General features: G+C 42.1%; 1 protein-coding gene across 6 annotated transcripts in view; it reads right to left on the reverse strand.

Moving 5' to 3' along the window:
• Positions 1-16,834, reverse strand: part of nras (NRAS proto-oncogene, GTPase) — a 128,263-nt gene that overhangs the window by 77,786 nt on the left and 33,643 nt on the right. For 2 of the 6 annotated variants that reach the window (XR_015081731.1, XR_015081730.1), the window contains exons 4-6: positions 15,864-16,023; positions 9,165-9,288; positions 6,477-6,618 (exon numbers count right to left, since the gene is read on the reverse strand). Coding sequence is in view for 4 of the 6 variants with exons in the window: in XM_086011588.1 (XP_085867714.1) it covers positions 9,169-9,288; positions 15,864-16,023 (280 nt within the window). In the remaining 2 variants the exon portion in view is untranslated. Of the gene's footprint in view, positions 1-1,665; positions 6,619-9,164; positions 9,289-15,863; positions 16,024-16,834 lie in introns of those variants that run through there. The other 4 variants (XM_086011585.1, XM_086011587.1, XM_086011588.1 and 1 more) reach the window with 2 other exon arrangements.

Here is a 16,834-nt window from a genome sequence, read left to right on the forward strand (position 1 = left end):
TAAAGGCCATGGGTAATGAAGACATAAAACTTCAGCACAAGGTGGATAACTTCTTATTCGCATACAGGAATGCAACACATATGGTTACCAACCAAACTCCCGCCATGATGTTCTTCAATAGAAACCTAAGATGCCGGCTGGATTTGGTCAAGCCCAACATCAGAAGGGACGTGGAGAACCGGCAGTTTCAAGGCATGAATGAAAGGCCAACTAGAACCTTCCAGATAGGTCAACAAGTTTTGGCTCGGGACTACCGTACCGAGAAATGGCAACCTGGAACTATCTGCACACGACTAGGACCACTGATGTATACCGTGGACAGCGGAGAAAGCATAATAAGGCGCCATGCTGACCAAATCATAAAGTCATCCGAAAAGGGACAACCTACACCACAACTCTATACATCTAACGACGAAGTAGAGATACCCATATCTACCTCCGATCCGGTGATACTGGAACCCGATGAACCCGACACTGGCATTCAAGCCGAATCAGCCTTGCCAGAAGAACCTACTACACCACCAGAAACTACTACACCCCCGAGGCGTTATCCGGACCGAGTCAGGAAGCCTCCTGAGAGACTGACTTATAATTAATTAACTACAGCAATGTATATTATTTTGCTTATAACATGTAAATTAATAATTACTTAAAATATGATGTACTGGTTAGCTAAAAGGGGAGGAATTGTAGTGTATGTGCCTTTAAGAGCCCCAGGTGTGCTGTGGTGCCGGTGATTGCCACTCGGGCTATATAAGCCTGTGTATTGTGTATATCCGTTAGAACCCCCCCCCAGACTTTGCTTAGTAAATACCTATGAACCAACTCCTGTCTTCAGTGTCTTTATCAACACACGGACACTACAACATCAAAACTCAAGCTATGATCACCCTGCTCCCAGTCAGATTTTTGGCTTGACAAAGATGGCAGTCCCAGAAGAGAAGCGGGTTATATCTGGAGTTGCAATAAACAGGAACGATCCAGTAAGTTGAAAACAAATTGGAAGTGGGGAAAAATAAGCTGTCAGGAATGTACCAAGTATGTTGGGTTCTATATTCTGGTTTCTTGAAGCCACAATTGAAGTAAAGCAACATAAAATGGCAAAAACCCAGACAACCGTCATTTACAGAATAAGTTTTTTTTATTGTCTCACTGCATTGAATACACAAAATGGCTCATGGTGAATGCTCCTGCACGCAGGAGAAACACATGACCGTGGAAATCAAAGGTCACCAGTGCTTTGTATGTTTTTTTCCTTTTGTCCCAGAGCTCAGAGAAATTCCTTTCATCTATAGAAAGTTTCCCGGTTTAAAAGACAATCTTATTTACAAAAAAGGTCAATGTCTTCGGGGGGGGGGGGGGGGGGGGGGGGGGGAAGCAATTGTATCATGCAAAAATATACTTTCAGCCAGCCATTTTCACAATCATATTTGCAAATCAGCACTCGAGTTACAAGACACACTTTGGAGTTACCAAAAAGGGAAAAGTCGCAGTATGTACATAGTCAAGGGAACACTCAAATATTTCCTTTCATCACTCAGAATAGTGCCAAGTTTTAAAACCAGGGTGTGCGAAACAAAAAACCAAGACCAGGAAACATTTCAATTTGGCCCGGTTTATTAGAAACCCCAACACAATTATTACGTGCCTTTTTTTTTTGGGGGGGGGGGGGGGGGGTGGAGAAAGAGAAAGATGATAAGACCCTCAAAAATGCCACAAAAACTAGCGCACTACTTGTGCGGAGTTTTCATTACAAAAGCACAAGGAGAATTAAGCAACTCTGGCACCAATGTAAATGAGTCTAAGCTCTGGATTATCAGCAATGTGCTAGCCTAATGCAATCCAGATTTTAATGGGGTACATGCACTGGACCCTTTCTAAGAAAATTAAGATAATTTCTGCAGTTTGCTGGGTCTTTTCTAACACTGACGATTTAGTCTGGTTCCAATCGTAATGAGCTTTATCCAGTGCAAGTGAGCACATATTCATTGTTGTTATACATTATCACATGTGGTTATTGGGGATGGTGGAGGGGAGGGGGGCATGTTGGAGGAGAGGTAATCAGTGCAAGGTTAGTTCACGGTTTTACAAAAGAGAAAAAAAAAATCTTATAACCTGCACTGTAATATCCAAAGATGTACACAATACTCTTTTAGTATTGGGTTGTAGTGCCAGCTTAATGTACTTACTTTAACTACGGTATAAATCAAAACACAAACCTGCAGTAAGGGTTAGAATTTGGTCTGTTTAAAAGTTTTACTCCAAATGCATTTGAAAGAATGTTGAGATTCAAAAACAATACATGCCTCCAGAGTTACAATATACACTCCACAATTCCTCACAGTAAAGCCACCTTACAGGGTTATAATTCAAAGCGCGATTAAAAAAAGCTACAATTTGTGCAATTTGAGTGTTCCCAAATAAGCAATGCCTTTCTGCAAAAACCACAGAAACACTTTGTTACAGTCTATCTCTTTTCGTCATTCAATCCGTTACGCCAACGTTTACCTGAATCTCTTCAATGTACTGAGCATGCTCATTTGGTGCAGTGCATCACAGAAATGTATCCCCCCCACCCCAACCAAAGAAAATCCCATGATAAACTGAGCCTTTTGGGTATGCTCAGCAGAACTGAGAAAAGTGCCATTCCATTATGTATAAGCCCGAGAGAGACAGCATCTTTTTTTTGGAGGGAGGGGTTTAGAACAATAGATCCTATTCCACCCAAAAACTGAATACAATAAGAAAATATTAAAGTAATGGCACCAAACTTGTCCAGTACAAACATCTCTAGTTTATCAAAGCACAAGTCAGATAACTATAAAAAGGAATTGAGGGAATAGCACCCCTCTGGGAGAACTGAACAATGATTCCAAATTCAAGAGGAAAACAGGGCAAAACTTGCAACTTTTCAATTATATTCTGACAAAATCGTACATTTTTAATACAGAACATTTGTTATGTGAACTTTGAAATACAAAGCGATAGATTTTCCAGGAAATATGACTTATGTAATGGACAGAAAACATCGTTTGCATCTGCAAAGGGCATTCAGTACTGAAAATGTTAAATCTCAACTCTTACAAACTGAAGCAAAAAAGGTGCTGTCTCTCAGAATCTCAATACAACCGCAAGCAATGGTTATCAATCAGTCCGAAATCACAGCGAATGCTTTGATAAACGCAAAACAAAACCCCTGCCACTGTACATACGCTAATACTTTAATTACATCAGAACAGGTCATCAGCCTCAACAGATCGACTTGGACCACTGAACAAAACTGGAAACTCATGTCAACATTAAATACAATCATCCACACAACCGCATACATTACCAATAAGTTTACAAAGTGAAAAGTTCAGAGTAACTTTCAAGTAAACCTATGGAGTTTAAAAAGGTAACGTCTGATTCACTAGCGTCCTAGCGGAGAGGGTTACATCACATATAGCACTTTATGGGCACTGTTATTTGTAACACTTTATGGGCCATACAATTTTTGAATCTGATTATAGGAGGTCTCGAGCAGATACAGGTCCTTTCAGTACTTTGGCACCTCGATTCCGCTAGCGAGCTACACAAGTCTACCAGTAACATCGGGTGGGAATATTTCATGCCCGTCATGCAATAATGCTACGGAGAAGCAAAACTAGACTGGAACTTTCGACCCAATGAGCTTGCAACCAGTTTAGTCAGCCTATTAACACAACTGTTTTGACACTGACCGCACATCTTGCGGTCGCTGATTCCAGCGCCAGTGCTCTCTCGACCTGCAATGTACAACTAAGGAGGCTGCTCTCCAATGTCAGCTGGATGGACTAGGCAAGTCATCCTGCTACAATCTGGGTCCTCAGAGGAAAGGAGGGGAAAAAAAAGTTGGAAAAAAAGTTAATGCCCCAGTCTGTTACGCAGGAAGCCACAGCAATGAGCAACATGTGGAACAATCCAGAGTTCCTGAATGTCCTGGAAGAGGGCGCGGGCTGTGGCAGGGAGGGAGATTGGAGAACAAATTCATACGGCCCACATATCTGGATGAGGTGCCACATCTAAAGTGTATATGGATGGAAAGCAGTAATCAAATTCAAACTCCAAGACAGCAAAATAAACTAGTACTCCCAGTAAATCAAACATTCTCTTCTTAAGCCTATGTTAAGACTTAGTATCATGTGGGGAAGTTATATTAAAATAAAAGAAAAAATTAAGTCCTAGGCCAAGATGTGATCCTCATGCAATCACACCTCAGCGAAGTAAAATCTGAGTGAAGTTTTTTTTTAGGCAAAAGGCTAACAGTGGTTATCAATATGTGCAGGGATGAAAGTCAGGTTTAATTTGCCAATATTATTTATCAATCACCAAAATATGCCAGATCAGCCATGATTTAACAATGGCAGAACAAGCTCGAGGGGCTGAATGGCCTACTCTTAATCCTTTGCTGCCCTTTACCAAGTATGCAGGGAGAGGGAGCTCTTAATGCTGTAAAACAAGGTACAGGTGCCTGTACAGGACAGAAGCTTCCCAATTTCTGGAGCTTGCTAAAGCTGAACAGCATTCCCCTCCTGTAGGCCTTGCTGTCCCAGAGAAATAGCTGCCATACTGAGCTGCGCCGAAACACGCTGGTAACACCGACACCAGAGTACAAAACAAAGCACAACAGGCTATAAACAAAAGATCACAATGTCATGAATGACTTAAAAAAAAATTTTTTTTTTTTTTTTTTTTTAAACCTTGAAGTTAATCATTTGAAGGTGGAAAGTGTGTTCTCGGCTGCAATGTACCGTGATGTGAGCATAGCCCAGTATGGCAGAACAGCAAGCTCCAGGATATTAGAAAATGTGTTCTTATTGGCACGTCTTATGTTAGTCATTGCACATGATTTCAGTTTGGGGTTTGCGCATCGCCATCAACCTCTTGGGAGACTGGACGTGAATCAAACGTCACGCAGCAGTTCGCGGAGCTGTTACGGAGTTGGTCAGTTTTTAAAATCGCTGATGTGGTATCTGATCTGCAACATCTTCCCTGAACTATCTTGTATTATATTTTATTTAAGAAAGGTACAAATTCCACCAACTGCTAAATCAGATTTTCAATTAAGCAAATGAGTGTTCCCAACCAAAAAGAGCTATTTTAAGCCTTGATTTTATGGCTGTGAAGCAGAGTTCAGGAAATGTGTTACTATTTTTAAAAATAGAGGAATACCCCGCCACCCCCAAAAAAAAATAAACCCAAGAGTTGCTTAATGCTTCTGCACAAGTGTCACGATTGGCTAGTGTTTCCACCAAGTCTGTTTTAAGGTTTCCAGCTGCTGTACAATGGACATCAAAACACATCACCGGAACAGTGTTCTCCATGTCTGAATTGTTCCGTGTGTCTACATAGATAATGCTGTTGTCAATGTAAGGAATGGCTGTGCTGGAAAACTGAAAACCACCACTCCCAGATCAGGTAAGGCACAAGGGAAAAATAAAGCACACAGGTCCCTTCCCATCCTTGCCTGTTCATGTTCTTAAACAACCTCAACCGTGTGCCAAGAGGATTTTGATGCTGTACACAGATATCCATTTGGGCCGAGGGCTGGTCAAAGTCACTGCAGTGAGGAACCAGTCACAATAATACTCCACACCAGCACTGATCAGATTTTTTGAACTCAATCTCCTAAAAAGAACTTAAAAACCAAGTTGCGCTGATTGGGATACTGCTAAGCCTTCTCCTTATTTTGAATGGATCCCAGAATTTGCCCAACAGGTTAACACTTTCAATAATTGAGTATTGACAGCAGGCAAGTTTACAAGAACAGAAATTCTGTAGAAACACTATCGATGATCCCTAGATCGGGGTCATAGGCACCTAACCTAGTTTTTATTTTGGGCTACAATAATTTAGTATGGGAGATAATAGACATGAAGAACACATCTTTCGTACTAAGCGTGGTACAACCACTATGTAACTTCTCAGCACAGGTTAACATGGTCACCTATCCATTGATCTGCTATAGTAGGTAATTGCGGCTACATTTAAACAGGATTGCATTTACTGGTATCACAGCTGCAATCTTTCACTGGTTTGGGTATCCCTTCTGTAATGCTTGGTGTGCATGCCCACATGAACTGTCCACATGAATTGTCAATGCAGATCTCTACATGCCTACGATATTCTAAGCTTCCAGGCCAAATAAAGGAATGAAAAAAAATCTTTGTACACACATTTGAAATCTGTTTTAACAAAAGTCAACAGTTCAAGTAAGCACAAAGGTTCAAAACAACTAGAATATCTGTTGTTGCAGTAAACAGGCACTTTATATATTTTTTTAAACTCAGTTTTTATCAGACTAATATGTACTACAGTCTGATCACATACCTCCAACATGATTTGGTTAGTGTACTATAAAAATTAAATCCAGTAAATTTAGTGTAATGCACAGAAACAGAATTAGCAAATAAGTGCACCTGTACCTAGTAAACCTATCCTACATCTCAACACACCTTTATAAAAAGAGAAAAGGGGCAGGTGGGGTCTGCAATTTCACACTGAAGAACGTTTGGTCTTTTTCTTTTTCCCATGTTTGCTCAGATTTTGTTTGTTTGTGTATTTCACAGACTGCTATGTAGAAGGCATCCATATATCCTGCAGGAAATAACAAGAGACACATTTGGAACAGTGATCCATACATTACAATGAGCTGTTTGCAGCCCGACACCTCCTCAATCTTGCGGTCATGAGACACAGTGGAAGAAATTCTTGTTTGCATATTGTTCACAAGTACTGAAGGTCCAGTGGCCATTTCATGCAGGTTTTAATCCCCTTAAAAAAATTGTTTTCAGTTATGAATCTCTCCATTTTCTTAAAGATTCATGACAAGCCCACAGGACTTTGCTGATCTCAAGTCCAGCACATCTTACGGTGACAAGGCTCACTCCGATTTCTTGTCCCTTTGTAAGGAGGTGCCTGGTCTGTATCAAATGCCTCCCTATAGCAACGTGGCTGATATCACCCCAACCCAGCCACAGTGGAGGGGTGAGGAGACTGAACACATGTCCCAAACAGCTGCAGTCAGTAAAGATCCAATGAAAAGTTCAAATGTGCCCGTTTACTGCTTGCTTTCAAAATGGGCCAGACAGCTAGTAGTATAAACCTCAATTCATGTTTTTACTGCAATCCACCTGGTGTGCTATCTACCAGACTTAATGCTGTTCTAGTGCACTGAAAAGCAGAATAAACTGCAGAATGGTCATCAACACCGATCTTGAATATATATTTAAGCAAATGTGATTCCTATATTTAAAAAGGGAGATAAAACAAGTTCAGGGAACTATAGACCAGTTAGCTCATCATTGGTGGTAGGAAAGAAAATGGAATCCTTACTCAAAGATGTAATAGAAAAATATCTAAAAACTGAAAATATAATAGTCAGCACAGATTTCAAAAAAGGACGGTCATGCTTTACCAACTTTATTGAATTCTTTGTAGTAGCAACAGAAAAGGTAGACAAGGGTAATGCAGTAGATGTAATATATTTGGATTTTCAAAAGGTCTTCGAAAAAATACCACATAGTAAACTCATGACTAAGGTCAGAACATGTGGAGTCAGGGGACAAGTAACAGAATGACAGCAAGCTGGCTACAAAACAGAAGAGAAAGTGTGGGGTTAAAGGTAGTTACTCAGACGGGCAAAAGGTGGGAAGTAGTGTTCCACAAGGATCGGTGCTGGGACCACTGTCATTCACTATTTACATAAACGATTTGGACACAGGAATCGTAAGTACAATTTCAAAAATTGTGGATGACACCAAATAAGAGAGGGTATAGTTAATACAGAGGAGGACGACGACAAAATAAAGGAAGACAATAATAAACTTGCAAAATGAGCATGTAATTGGCAAATGAACTTCAATATAGAGAAGTGTGAGGTGGTACATTTTGGTAGGAAGAATAAGGCAGCCACAGACTCCTTGGAAAATAAGTGTCTAAATGAGGTAGTTATCTGGAGGTACACAAATCACTAAAAGTAGCAACGCAGGTTAATAAGGCCATTAAAAAAAAGCAAACAAAGCACTGGAGGTCATTCCTAGAGATAAAACTGAAAAGCAGAGAAGTTATGTTGAACTTGTATAGAACCTTGGTTAGATCACACGGAGTACAGTGCACAGTTCTGGTCTCCATATTAGAAAAAGGATATAGAGGCACTGGAGAAGATGCAAAAAAGATTTACTAGAATGATACCAGAATTGAAACATTATACCCATCAGGAAAGATTGAACAGGCTGGGGTTCTTTTGTCTAGAAAAAAGACTGAGGGGTGACCTGATAGAGTTCTTTAAGATATGAAAGGGTTTGATAGGGTGAACATAGAGAAAATATTTCCACTCGTGGGGGAGATGAGAACTAGGGTCCATAAATATAAGATAGTCACTAATAAATCAATAGGGAATTCAGGAAAAACTTTTTAACCCAGAGAGTGGTTAGGATGTGGAATTCACTACCACAAGGCGTAGTTGAGGCAACTAGCATAGATGCATAAGGGGAAGCTAGATAAACATGAGAAATAAAGGAATAGAAGGATATGTTGATGGGGTTCGATGAAGAAGGGTGGGTGGCGGCGCGTGTGGAGCATAAACGCCAGCTTTCCCTTTTGTTCTTTCCCCGCCCTCCTTTTCCATGGCTCTGCCCTGGTTTACAAACTGTTAATCTACAACATCTTCCAGTTCTGATGAAAGGTCATCGACCTGAAATGTTAACTTTCTCTCTCCACAGATGCTGCCTGACCGACTGAATGTTTCCAGCATTTTCTGTTTTTACACCAAGTACATGGTGTGCTACAAAAGCAGTCAGCCAAACGGCTTTAGAAATGCATACTAAGGTGAAAGTTCAAGGCTGTGCTTTAATTGCTCTGCTCTTGAAGTTTATGCTACCACCTGTGCCCTCAATCAGGTATCTGTACACACCTCTGACTGGCAGCCTAATAACCTAGTTTCTTTAGCTACAATATAAAATGACCTTTAGCTGATGGATACAGAGTGCCTTTTGGTAGTGGCTATGGAAAAGGGTCCCGGTCTCCTCCTTCCCCCCTCCCCCCCTCCCCAAACCTGGGGATTCTCTACTGTCCCGGCTGAAGGAAAGGTCTTTTGAGAACAAAAATAACTGGAAAGTTTTTTTTAAAGAAGTATTACTTACCTAATCACATAATTATGCATTTTAACCCCAAGCAGCCTTGGTTTCTATCATCTTGACTGTTGAGTTTTATCATTCTGTACTGCCGAATCTCTCGTACCAGTGTGTAAAATGCATCCTCAACCCCCTATATTGCAAAAGAAAGATAATTCCTTTAAATATGTGATGAAAAGCAATTAAAGGAATGTGGATATATTCTTAAAACACCAACATTGTTGGTCAAATTTATTAACATTGTTTATTTTTTTTTAAATGTACATATAGCTCCAATTAGTAGGAGTGTGTTTAGTGATTCCCATCAACTTCAGCCAATACAAATATTGGAACGATAGCTGCAATACAGCAGTGGGACTTTTAGTCAGAGGGCTCAACTATCGTGTCTCCTCAACCCTTTGGGACATAATGTGGGATGGGAAGAAGGAAAATAAATATTCATCAAAAAAAGGTTTTTGAAATGTTGCGTCAGATCTTACTGCTAGATAAATATATCAGAGTACATTTTAAAAATATAATCCATTTCCCCATTTTACAGCCCGGAAGAATGATATTTATCTGGACAAATTCTTATGGGCCTGTCAAACTCCAGTAAAATTGGCAAATCTCATTCCATTCAAGCATTCTGTTGAAGAACATTTGTCAGGGCTTCCCTGATGCCTCAGGTGGTAAAGTCCCCACCACTTAAACCACCTATGTTTAAACTGGGCAATCCTTTAAAATCGGCAAAATAGCGCTAACCATTCATATTATAGTCAATGACAAAGACACCCATATAGCAGATTAGCTGCATCGGCTATTTCGGTCCAAGACAAGTGTTCAGTCAGTAGTTCACACCTCGCGAAGGTACAATTACCTATTAAAGTTAATTATCTCTAACTGGTGTCGGGTTTAATAAGTAAACAGCACCTTGTTAAGGCCCAAAGTACAAAGCAGCTGGCAGGTAACCTTTCATCTCCGCTGTAATACAGCCTCCAGAATCTCGCACGGAGTCCACTGTATCTGGACTGGTTTACTAACTAATTTTTCCAAGAGCGTTGAACTTTCTTTAAAATTTTAGATTAATCATAAGGGACTGAGTGTTGCAGATGAAGGGCATATAGCAGACAAATTGTGTTAGCACCAGTGTGCCCTCTACAAGTGCTGGGGACTGTAGTGTGCAACTGAGATGTACAGATCAGAGGTTCCAGGTTTAATTCCTATTCTATATTGATCTCCACTGGGAGCTTCAGTTGACCTTAACGGTCTGGGCTCGGAGGTAGGGGGAGGAGATGGGGAGTTATAAAAAGTCCACACTGGTCACACACCTGATCACTATCCAGTGACCGTTGCTGGTAAGGGTGGACATTTTGTGAGGGCAAGACCTGTCAGCTCAGCTAACCTGCCAGCACAAACTGTCTAACTTAACACATTAAAAATACCCAACTGGGCAAGGTACCAGCTAGTGCACAGTGCCAGGAAGAAGTCAACACCTAATAGGAGGAAGAAAATTGGAGGAGAGGAAAAACAAAAAAAAATCATCTCGTTAAAAGTGAAGGAAATACTCGGCTACTGGAGTTCACAAACTACCAGACAAGTATCAGGTTGCGCTGTTTACACAAGTCTAATTCAGTAAAATTCCAGGCATGTACAGACTGATCCAGTCTACAGATCAGTGAAGGTGCAGCAGGTTTGTGCAGTATTGAATTTGCCTGCAGGACGTATCTGGTAAGAACGAATAGATTGGGAAACTTTTTTTTATATATTGAAGTGGAAGATTACGATCTGTAGCTGAGAACACCAGAGAGAAGAAGAATAGAGAAGGCGGTTATAAGTAGTGATTTGGTGATTTTCAGCTTAGGTTTTAAAAACGAGTAGGAGAAAAGGCCAGACTGAGGGAGGCAAGGAATTCCAGTTGTAACCTTGAGAAAGAGAGCATTTGTTACAACAGGAGATAGTACAAGCTTTGACCTCAATCCAGCAAGCAGGCAAGTATGAGGAGGAGTGTGCTACAATCAGGAGACTTTAATAAGAAGCTGATACAATAGCGGAGAAAGAATGATTACACTTTTAAAGAAGTAATGTAACCATAAGGTTACTGCTGCCGTGCTATATTTTGCCTAATGGAGGTTGCTGTAATCCAAATGAAATCTTCCATTTGTAAATACAGGTTGAACGTCCCAAATCTGGAGTTCCGGAATCCGGGATGTTACGGAATCCGGGACAATTGGTGGCAGGGGTCCGGAACCCGTAAAATGTTCCAGAATCCGGACACCCTGAGGGAGGCTTACCAAAAACCAGAAATAGCGCAACCTGGGCCCAGACATTTCCGGACTTGGCACGTGTTACTGATGTCCGAAGTCCGGAAACATCGCAACCTGGGCTCGGGCGTTTCTGGACTTCGGACATCAGAAACACGTTCCGAAGTCCGGAAAAACCCGAAAGCCGGCTCGGCCTCGGTCCCGAGGTTGCCGGATTTGGGACGCTCAACCTGTACTGGATATCGGAGCACTGCATTTTACATTATGGCACTGGCATTTAGAACAGCATTTTCTGCAGTTCTGGATGCAAAAGATGCACAGCTGGACCTAGGGTATGTTCCACCCCATCCCCCCTCCATCTCCCCTGAAGCCATTGACCCTTCCCGAGATAGAGTCACGTGCACTGCAGGTGGTGCCTCACCCAAGTGGCCAGCTAGCTTTCTTCCGACAGCAAAGAGTCAGCAGGATATGCAACTTTAGAGAGCATTACAGCCGAGCCAATCCTGTTCTCTCAAACACCCACATGGGCACGCTCCAGCATGGGTCACTGAAGAGCAATCAGGAAAGGGAAAGCCGGATGATTTTCCGGCCGCTAGACTATGGGCACTGAAGCCAATCGTAGTGCCCCCAACTTCTGCTCCATTGTGATCGACGAACTCAGCACAGACCAGGAATGGAACCTTCGTCTGTATAGCTCCCACTAAGCCACTGAAGGAGCACTTCGCCCCATTTCAGGAGGGGTACGGGGGAAGAAGAGAAAAAGTGCATGCGCACAAGTGAAAACAGATTATTTGGTCATGGAGGGCATCACAACCAAGCTCGATCCTGCCCCTATCTGACGTGCAGACACACTTTCCAGCAACGGTTACGGGAGGTTTGACTGCAGAAGCAATAATTAGACCTCCAAAGCCTTGATGGTCAGTCTCAAATTCCGCTGGTTAAAATTTGGCCAGCTCACTTTAATGCCCTTAAAAGTATTAAAAGTTAGTTTTCAATTCAATACAGCAATAATCAGCTTAGAGAGATTGGCCTGGATTTTGCAGTCAGCAGGGAAGGGATGCGCTCGCCGCTGACCTCAAAGAAAGCGGCCCACAAAGATTTAGCGGGCTCCGTGGCGTCAATTTCCCCTATTACGTCAATTTCATTCTGTCGCCATCTATAGGTGATCTGTGGCGTCCAGTAACAGTGATGTCATCAAGCAGACGGAGCAGCAAATCACACTGAAGAATTCTCAGACAGCAAACCAGGAAGTAAAAAGCAGGTCCATCATTCACTTTAATAATTTTACAGAATGCAAAATAAAGATTGGGACATACACATGGGATTAAGGTAGAAACTGAAATATCAAACTTTAAAAATAAAATAAAATGTAATTATTTTAAGAATGTATGGAATTATCATCATGGAGTGGAATGAATGACACTCCACAGTATAAATGTCGTTTTGCAGGGCCAAAGAGGTTGTTCAGCAGTAATTATGACTTGGTATGCCATTAAAAACTCAGTTATACCTCATTCAACAAGGCTCAACTTTTTCAATGGTTTTTACAGCAAGAATAGTGCGTAAAAAGTGAAGTTCACGTCAAATCAGTGATTTCTAATTGATTCCATCTGCGAAGACTGCAACAGCGCACCCGGTGGAGGAGCAGGGTATCACCGACAGCAACTTCCAGATTTCTGCGTTTAACTGCGCAGTCAGTTGCTGTCTGTTTCACACAGTAATGATGGGGGAACGCTGACAGTTTCGCTGTCATTGCAACCGCAAATTCTGGGCCAATATTTCTGAACAGGTTTAAGGGCTTTTGCAATAGCAAATTACAAGTCCCAACATGATGGGAACAGCTAAGAGTCTCCACATCATATTTTAAAAGTACTGCATGAATTTCTTCCGTCGGAAGGTTACCAAATTTTGGAAGTATTCATATTTAAGAATGGTAAAACAGTACAGGAACAAATTGATAGAAATAAGTTTGTAGGAAGTTTATAGAAATCTACCTATTTTTCAAAATTGAAGTCAAAATTCTCCCTTCCCAAAAAATTCAATGACACTGTTGAAAACAATGGATTCCCCCAGAAATTAAGTTGGGCTTTTAGCAACCAACCATGGACTCGCAGAGACTACCTGCCCAGCCTCTTTGCCAGGGATGGCATGTTCTCTGAAAACAGCACAAAGAGGTGAGGAAAGAACAGCAAGTTAATGAAAGAAGAGAGTTAACCAGTCTCAGCTAGCACTGTACTTGGGGGGGGGGGGGGGGGGGGGGGGGGGGTTTAACAATGGCTTCAACACAGCCCAGCTTTTTTTGGGTGGGGAGGGGGAAGAATCATTCAGAGTTCTGACTGATCGCCAATGTACACTACTTGAAGTGCGCAAGTTCAGATGCTGAGTGAGGGCAGGGTTGGGTTCAGACATCAGTCAAATAAGCTCATCCACACCCATTGTCTTAGCTCAGCGTGAATGGAAAACTGGGCTTAAAAGTATAAACTGGACAGTACAGAAACAAGCTTTCCCCTCGCTCATTTATTATCTACTAGCTGGGGGGAGCCCGGCTTTGCCAGGGCTGTTTTGGGCCGGGCGGTTTAAATCGAGTGCGAGGCTTTGGGGCCTCTCTGTGAATCTGCTGCCGGGCAACATTTTAAATCGAGTCCAAAAGTTTAGGGATGGGTTAACAATGATTTGATGTGGAGGCATGCCTTAGTGACTGATGTATCAAAAAGGGGTTTATCTTAGCAAGTCCAGACACTAGCATCAGTAAAGCAACAAAAAACACACTATATATCTTACCTATTCAATCATAACCAGTCTATCTCCATCCACCCCTGCATCAGCTCCATTGGATTTCCCCAAGTATCCATTCTTGGGAAGTTCCTCTGTCTCATCTACATGCACCCCCATAGTGACATTATCCAGAGACATGGGCTCAGCTTTCTATCACCTCTCAACCCTTTCCTTGCCTCTATGTTGTCAGACTGCTTCTCTGACCATCCAGTCTTGGATAAACCACAATTTCCTCCACCTAAACATTGGAAAGGCCGAAGCCATCGTTTTTGGCCCCCATCACAAACTCGACCCCATCTACGGTCTCAGACTGAATCCGACTCCGGTTTCGAGTTTCTGGCTCCCATATACTATCAAAGCCCACCTGCTTCCACCTCAAACATTGCTCGCTTCCACTAGTACCTCAAACCATTTACTGCTGAAACCCTCATGCATGCCTTCTGCTCATCTAAAACCCTGCTCCCCGTGTTCTATCCGACACAATGTTCCATTCCTCAGGGACCTACATTGGGTCCCAGTCCATCATTGCTTCGAATTTTAAATTCTCACCCGTGTGTTTGAAATGCTCCATGACCTCATCTCTCTATCTCTAACCTTCTGCAGTACTACAATGCCCCACAGATTCTTCATTCCTGTGACTGCAGTCGCCTGTGCATTCTACCCTCCCATTACCCCACCATTGCACAGCCGTGCCTTCAACCACCTAGGCACCATACTCTAAATTCCCTCCCTAAACCTCTCTGCATCCTCACCGCCATCTCCTCCTTGAAGACTCTCCTACAAACTCATCTCTTTTACTGAGCTTTTGGTCACCACTCCCAATATCTCCTCCTTTAGCTCAGTGTCCATTTCATCTTCACGCCTTTGAGAAGTGCTTTGGGACGCTGTTCTACATTCAAAACACTATATAAATACAGGTTCCTGCTGTACATGGAGTGCTGAGGCAGGGAGAGGGGACAGGTTGTCCTCATCCAAAAACTTCAAAGAGAACACGTATGCATGTGCAAGAACTTTGGTTAAACCATGATTCAAAGCCCCACTGACAACTTATAAATGTCTCTCTGGCCCATGTATGTCAGTCACAGCAGAGAGAGTAGGTTGACCATCACCCCCCACCCCCCGCCCCCACGTATTCCCATGAGTGAAATCTGGGCCAACCAGAGGCTTAAAGAGGTTTCTGATGGTACAGTGAGGAACAAAAATAGTATGGGGAAATCCTCGCACACGAAAAAGTCACCAAATTAATTCCCTGCATTGCCAGACCATCATATCGGAATGACTACTGTAGACAGCTAGGGTTCCCAAAGTGTATTTAATAGGTCACCATAACTTCTATTTATATTAAAAAATGTGGTTTATAAAAGGTTTCTGAAACAGATCCTATTGCTGGAAAATGTTATGGACAAGAACTGTAGTTATAACTTTAAACTAAAATGCTCTCTTCCACCAGGACTTGATTTGACCAGAATTGGCCTCTGTTTATCCAGCCTACTTCATGCCAGTTGAACATAATCTTGACTGCTCTTCGAAAGAGCCAGTGCAGACTCAATGGGCCGAATGGCCTCCTTCTGTGCTATACTATTCTATGATTTCAACTCTACCTTGACTAAGAACCAAATACTGAGAACCAAAATTATTTGATTCACCTGTGACCTTAGCATCGGAGTTCTTTGGCACACTCCACATATCTTACCTGTCTTGTTTTTGCTGAGGTTTCTATGAAAGGTATCCCATAACTCCTAGCTAGTTCCTGTGCTTGTTTTATGTCCACACTCCGGGCAGGTAAATCACATTTGTTCCCCACCAAGACCATGGGGACATCTTCAGAATCCTTTACTCTTTTAATTTGTTCTCTGAAAGAAAAACATGAACTAAAATTCATTACATGTTCATGTTGCGAAGCTAAGCATAGGCATTTAAAAGTCTCAGCAAACAATTCCTATCCTTAGATAAGCACGATAAGGCACCACTGGTCCACCACAATAGATGGTGGGCTGTATTATGTTGAATTAGACTGTTTATTGTATAGACGCTGGACAACATAAACTGGGGCAAAACCAGTAAGATTACACAATTCAGTACAAATAATTTCATGATGCGTTTAACTCAGCTGCATCATAGACAGAACGGAGTCGACCGCTGATGCATTTTTACACGTTAAGCTGGGAATGGCTCCCACAGGTTAAACTGGGAATGGCTCCCACAGGTTAAACTGGGAATGGCTCCCACAGGTTAAACTGGGAATGGCTCCCACAGGTTAAATTACTTCAACAGCACAAAGAACCTAATCGCGCCCAGACACGTTAATCCTTACCATGCTGTGAACGAGTTCCGTTTAAACTTCTGATCCAACAGTTTACCACATTCCATGCACACAAGACGTTACAGCTGCTTTGCACACACACACACGAATAATCACTGTCGCAGGTTGATTAAAGAAAAACACACAAAAGCCGCCAATTACATAATCACAGCAGCCCAAGCTTCGTTTATTCTCCCCTCCCCAAATTTTTGCAATCGGTTAAACAATTTTTAAAGAAATTACTTTCCACAGCGGACCCGAAGTTCTTGCTGAAGTGGTTGTTGTAGCACAGCCATAAGGAAAAAGGATACACAGCAAGGGACAAATTAGGAAAGGCGATGAAAGCTTGGTCAAAGAGATGG

Source organism: Somniosus microcephalus, chromosome 18, assembly GCF_052327205.1.
Source record: "Somniosus microcephalus isolate GS21.2 chromosome 18, FLI_Smic_1.0, whole genome shotgun sequence".
NCBI lineage: Eukaryota > Metazoa > Chordata > Chondrichthyes > Squaliformes > Somniosidae > Somniosus > Somniosus microcephalus.